Source organism: Convolutriloba macropyga, chromosome 3, assembly GCF_964194025.1.
Source record: "Convolutriloba macropyga chromosome 3, txConMacr16.3, whole genome shotgun sequence".
Lineage (NCBI taxonomy): Eukaryota > Metazoa > Xenacoelomorpha > Acoela > Convolutidae > Convolutriloba > Convolutriloba macropyga.
In genome coordinates, this window is record NC_134470.1 from 77,809,571 (window position 1) to 77,815,570 (window position 6,000).

General features: G+C 32.6%; 2 protein-coding genes across 5 annotated transcripts in view; one reads left to right on the forward strand and one right to left on the reverse strand.

The window, feature by feature from the left end:
• Positions 1-6,000, reverse strand: part of LOC142336480 (protein phosphatase 1 regulatory subunit 14C-like) — a 120,920-nt gene that overhangs the window by 35,589 nt on the left and 79,331 nt on the right. The gene's annotated exons all lie outside the window — the stretch shown is intronic.
• The window catches only part of LOC142336482 (uncharacterized), a 111,832-nt gene continuing 109,948 nt past the window's right edge, over positions 4,117-6,000 (forward strand). Inside the window, exon 1 of the mRNA XM_075385359.1 lies at positions 4,117-4,442. Coding sequence (XP_075241474.1) covers positions 4,130-4,442 — 313 coding nt within the window. The 5' untranslated portion in view covers positions 4,117-4,129. The remainder of the gene's footprint in view (positions 4,443-6,000) is intronic.

Below are 6,000 nucleotides of genomic sequence, written 5' to 3' on the forward strand. Positions count from 1 at the left end.
AAAATCCAAATTCTAAGATGCAAGGTAAAAAATATTAGTATTTTCCGAGCTAGACAAATTACTTGAATCAACAAAATTCGAATGATTTTTTGTTTCTGACAGAAAAAGTATTGAATTCCTACTTCCGACTCTCTGCATAATATGATTTTTGTTCTCTTTTGGAAAAATGCAAAAACAACTTTGTGACGGCATGCAGGTCATGGAATAAACTTAAGTTATATAAATCAGCTACCCAATCCTGTAATTGGAGAAAAAAGGAAAAGTGGTAATATGCGTTTGCACGTAGTGATTCAACCCTTCAAATGATGAACAATGTATATAGCTCATTAAGTTAAAACTTGCCGCGGCTCTTAATTTCAATCTCAGTTTTGTTCAAAAAACCGAAAGCTAGTTTGAAGGATTTCTTACGAGTAGTAGCTGTAAACTAATTTGAGTTCTATCTTTTCAAGAAAAAATTGACAAAGAGCTATCAAATCAGCAACAGTCTATCTCCAATTATATTCGCTGCCAATTACATCTTATAACCTTCCTTCATTTCATATGTTTTTATGAAAGATAATAAATAATAACATTCAACTATTTCTGAACTATTGAAAAAAGTAATTGTAAAATTAAATTTAAATTCAAATGATTCAAAAATTTCCTGCAATTAATCATTGAGCACTCCTATTTTTGGATTACGCCTAGACATTACTCTTTTAAGAACTGTTTTTGTGTAACTCACACTTAGTAGCTCAATTTATGATATTTGATTGTTTGAATTGAAATTTTATTGATTTTTACAATTTTTGAAATAGCTCTTCTGCTAAAACTTACGTTTCAATCGTTTGTGTACTTATCACGAAGCGTTTTTACGTACATTCAACATGTTCTAAATTACAATTCCAGAACAACTCAAAAGATGATTAAAATAATTCTAGAAAAAATAAAATGAATATTTTCTTTAAAAGAACTCTGTAACTTAGAATATACTTTCATTTATCTTAGTCTGGCAACAAAAATCAACTGAATCTTTTCCTGGGGGGGGGGGGGGGGGCTGGAAGAGGGGTGGGTTATTTCAGAATGCAATAGATGTGGTATCAGTGTTTAAAAATAGCCGGAAGATTGACAGAGTATAGCGGCACCTCCTTCATAGGGACAACACTTTCATCTCAATAAAAATAGAGACCCAAAAAATTGCGGAAAATATTTATGCATTTATGCAAGAATATATAACATTTGAATTTGGTTTTGATCTGTAAATTGCTAAGTTTCCCTCAAATATTTTTAAATTATCAACAGATATACTCAATTATATTTAACTCCTCTAATTGAATTAAGTCTGAAAGTCTGAAATTTTTCAACGCAAAACAAATGCAAATTGAAAAATATACCAAAACAATTTAAAACCTGTAATGTCGATCTGTCCAGACACTGAAAAGCGAAAAAATTGATTTTCATAATTTTACGCTAGCTGTATTCTTTATGTTAACATGCTCTCCCATTTTTTAAAGGTTAGGACTGATTCTGATCATATCCAGGACTGTTTTTTACAGGATCCAGGCACTCTGTAAATTTTTGAAGTTTGCTGCAAGAAGCTTGCGAGATTCATGCAGGATAGTAAAATTTGACGCATGAACTTAGCAAGAATATCAATTTTGGCGAAGGAAATTAGCAAGATTATCAGTTTTGGTGAAGGAACTTAGCAAGATTATCATTTTTGGTGAAGGAACTTAGCAATATTATCAATTTTTGTGCAGGAACTTAGCAAGGTTATCATTTTTAGCGCAGGAACTTAGCAAGATTATCATTTTTGGTGAATGAACTTAGCAAGATTACCATTTTTGGTGAAAAAACTTAGCAAGATTATCAATTTTGTGCAGGAACTTAGCAAGGTTATCATTTTTGGCGCAAAAACTTAGCAAGATTATCATTTTTGGTGGAAAAACTTAGCAAGATTATCAATTTTGTGCAGGAACTTAGCAAGGTTATCATTTTTGGCGCAAAAACTTAGCAAGATTATCATTTTTGGTGAAGGAACTCAGCAAGATTATCATTTTCGGTGAAGGAACTTAGCAAGATTATCAATTTTGGTGAAGGAATCTAGCAAGATTATCAATTTTTGTGCAGGAACTGAGCAAGGTTATCATTTTTGGTGCAGGAATTTAGCAAGATTATCATTTTCGGTGAAGGAACTTAGCAAGATTATCAATTTTGGTGAAGGAATCTAGCAAGATTATCAATTTTTGTGCAGGAACTGAGCAAGGTTATCATTTTTGGTGCAGGAACTTAGCAGGATTATCAATTTTTGTGCAGGAACTTAGCAAGATTATTGTTTTTGGCGCAGGAACTTAGCAAGATTATCATTTTTGGTGAAGGAACTTAGCAAAATTACCATTTTTGGTGAAAGAACTTAGCAAGATTATCAATTTTTGTGCAGGAACTTAGCAAGGTTATCATTTTTGGCGCAGGAACTTAGCAAAATTATCATTTTTGGTGAAGGAACTTAGCAAGATTATCATTTTTGGTGAAGGAACTTAGCAAGATTACCATTTTTGGTGAAAGAACTAAAGCAAGATCATCAATTTTTGTGCAGGAACTTAGCAAGGTTATCATTTTTGGTGCAGGAACTTAGCAGGATTATCAATTTTTGTGCAGGAACTTAGCAAGATTATTGTTTTTGGCGCAGGAACTTAGCAAGATTACCATTTTTGGTGAAAGAATTTAGCAAGATTATCAATTTTTGTGCAGGAACTTAGCAAGGTTATCATTTTTGGTGAAAGAACTTAGCAAAGTTATCATTTTTGGTGAAGGAACTTAGCAAGATTATCATTTTTGGTGAAGGAACTTAGCAAGATTACCATTTTTGGTGAAAGAACTTAGCAAGGTTATCATTTTTGGTGCAGGAACTTAGCAGGATTATCAATTTTTGTGCAGGAACTTAGCAAGATTATTATTTTTGATGAAAGAACTTAGCAAAATTATCATTTTTGGTGAAGGAACTTAGCAAGATTATCATTTTTGGTGAAGGAACTTAGCAAGATTACCATTTTTGGTGAAAGAACTTAGCAAGGTTATCATTTTTGGTGCAGGAACTTAGCAGGATTATCAATTTTTGTGCAGGAACTTAGCAAGATTATTATTTTTGGTGAAGGAACTTAGCAAGATTACCATTTTTGGTGAAAGAACTTAGCAAGGTGATCATTTTTGGTGTAGGAACTTAGCTGGATTATAAATTATGGTGCCAGAAGTTTGCAAGATTCCTGCAAGATTATACAAATTGGCACAAGAACTTTACAAGTTTCTAACAAAATTGCTAATTCAAAGAAATTCACGTGAGTTCAACTAGGGATCAAGCTGAAAACTACAATAATTTTGACATCTTAACCTATTAATTGTTCCTGATATAGCATCTGAAAATCCTATGATTTTTTAATGAGCGAAATCCTTGTACTAAAATGCACCAATTAAAAAATTTGTCGTCAAATTTCGATGTAAGCTATCCCACTTTTCCCCTGAAAATTTTCTTCCTTCTCCAATTCAAGATTTAAGTAAAAATGACTTGAGACTTACTCAGTGAAAGACCTTTTAACTAACAAAGTGCGCCAGTAATAGCCCTTTTCCTTTTTAACTGAAATGGTACCACCCTCTTAGCAGGAAATTGAACCCAAAATGTCACTTTTAATTAAAATATACTCCGTCTAAACTTCACTGCAACTACAATGTTAAAGTGAAAGTAATCACTACAAATAACGATACAAAAAACTGTTGAACGAAAAAGAGAACGATTTGGAATAATGCGTACTTTTAAAAGTACCATTTTAAAAAAATAATTGTCTCAAATATTTTATGCGGCTCAGAGAGGAATTTGCCCGTAATCTGAGTTTAGGAAGCATAAAATCAGCTTGAGTAACTCGTTTAAATGCAAATTTAAAATTAGCAAATTTGTTCAAACGTTAATCTTGCTATGTTCTTAACTAAATAAACCATTAGTCAAATTATCAATAGCTTGATTCGTCTCAGAAGTTCACAAAAACGCACTATGAAAAAATTTCATTCCAATTTTTCATTTTACTGCTCATAATTTGCTGTAAATTTTATTAATTTGTAGCTGAAATAACAGTTTTATTACACAATTTAATCAAAGTTTATGGAGCAATCGAATAATTGGACGACTTTTTGTTCACCGCGGCTGCTCCGCCGACGCTTTTTAAAGCGTGAAACAATTCAGCACAAAAAGAGTTTCGAATTAAACAACAATCGGCCAGTTGAGACGAAACGGAGGGAATTCGAACAGAGTAGCAAAAGTATGGATGATGCGACACTGACACACAGAGCCGAAAGACTCAAGGAGCAGAAAAGTAATATTGTAAAGTGTTCGAGTGAGGAGCCGATTGAGACGACATCCCCTCAGATGAAAATGAGGATGACAACCCAATTTGAAAAGCCACTTCTGTTTAAAAGTAAGTTTAAACTGTTTTTAAACAACTATCGGATCTCTTCCGTTTGTGCCCCCCCCCCCCCCCCCAGCTTAGTGGGTGCATATTATTTGCACCCCCTAGACGCACATACCATATTTTTACAAAATCATTTAAACACTTACTGACACGTGCTCTGAAACTGGGGGTGCATAACGTACTGGGGGGGGGGGGGGGGGGGGGGCACTATGAGCCAAGAAAATCGAAATGTTCTGAAGAAGGCCAAAATTTTTTCAGCGCTGCATCCAAATAGCGCTAGAGTTTCCAGATAAAAAACTTAGCAGCTAATTTTGGGCAGAAACAATGAACAAACCTTTAAAAAAACGTCCTTTGAAATCCTATCCTGCAGAACCTTCAGCATAAACTAAAAATGTTACAAACTGTTACAAAAGTTACAAAATGTCTTTGAAAATAAACTCCAAATCTTTTTTAAGACGTTACATGTAAATAAATGAAATAAATAAATAAATAAATTAAATCGCACTTTCTTTGTTTTCGAATACAAGAAAAGTAGACGATGGTTATTCATTGCACTAGTTAAATCCCGGACTATCTAATAATTATAAAATTGTTGAATTATATTCTTTCAATTGTAAACAATTGATTCAGTACTATCTCGAGCAAACGTTCCGATCACTATGCTAAGTCCTATTTCAAATTTGTTCAACGGCCTCAATAAATTTAAATGCGAAAATTCTCTCAAAATCTCTTAGAAAGATTGAGACGAAAAATTATTTCGATTCCAGTCGGTCTAATAAAGTTCGGGGGGGGGGGGGGGGGGGTCACTTCATCAAATGCAAAATCTGAAAATATGATACCAAAAATATTCTCCAATTTTCACACCGTAGAAAATGCTTCGAAAACTTTGTGCTAATAGCATTTATACCAATTTTCGCACATCCGTGGCATATGTCATAATTTAGATCTATGGTAAAACTACAAAGAATTTCCAAATTTTAAGACATCCAAAACAATTCACAATGTCCTAACAAATGTGTAAAATAGCAACGTCACATAACTGATCTGACACAGAAACCTTCTAACTTTTTAACTTTTTAAGTTCGGGAGAATAACTTTTTATTGAAGAAAAATTTTGTTTTGATTCAAAGGTAAACTTTCTGAAAAGTTTTCAAACTTTTGTATATTATTTTTTATAAACTTCATAAATGAAATTAGGTGACTTTGTTCAGCCTAATAATTTAACTAACCGATAAGAATTTTGGCATTAAATTAAAAGTGAGTTTGAAAAAATAAAATCAAATATCTGATTTGGTTTCTTCAATCAACTTTGCCATAGCAGAAGACGCTATAATTGGATGAAACGATCCGTATGATTTACAATAAAAAATGAACCTAAATTTCACTTCATTGTTAGAGACAATTAAGTAATAAAAAATAAGAACAAAATATTGAAATTTAATTTTCTTTAAATTTTTGTTTCTACATTGTTTCGCAGGTTTGATTGACTGCTGAAAATTGAAGGAAAAAGCAAATTTTACAAAAAGAATATTTTACAATTAGAAGGACTCCTTTTTGGAAGCTG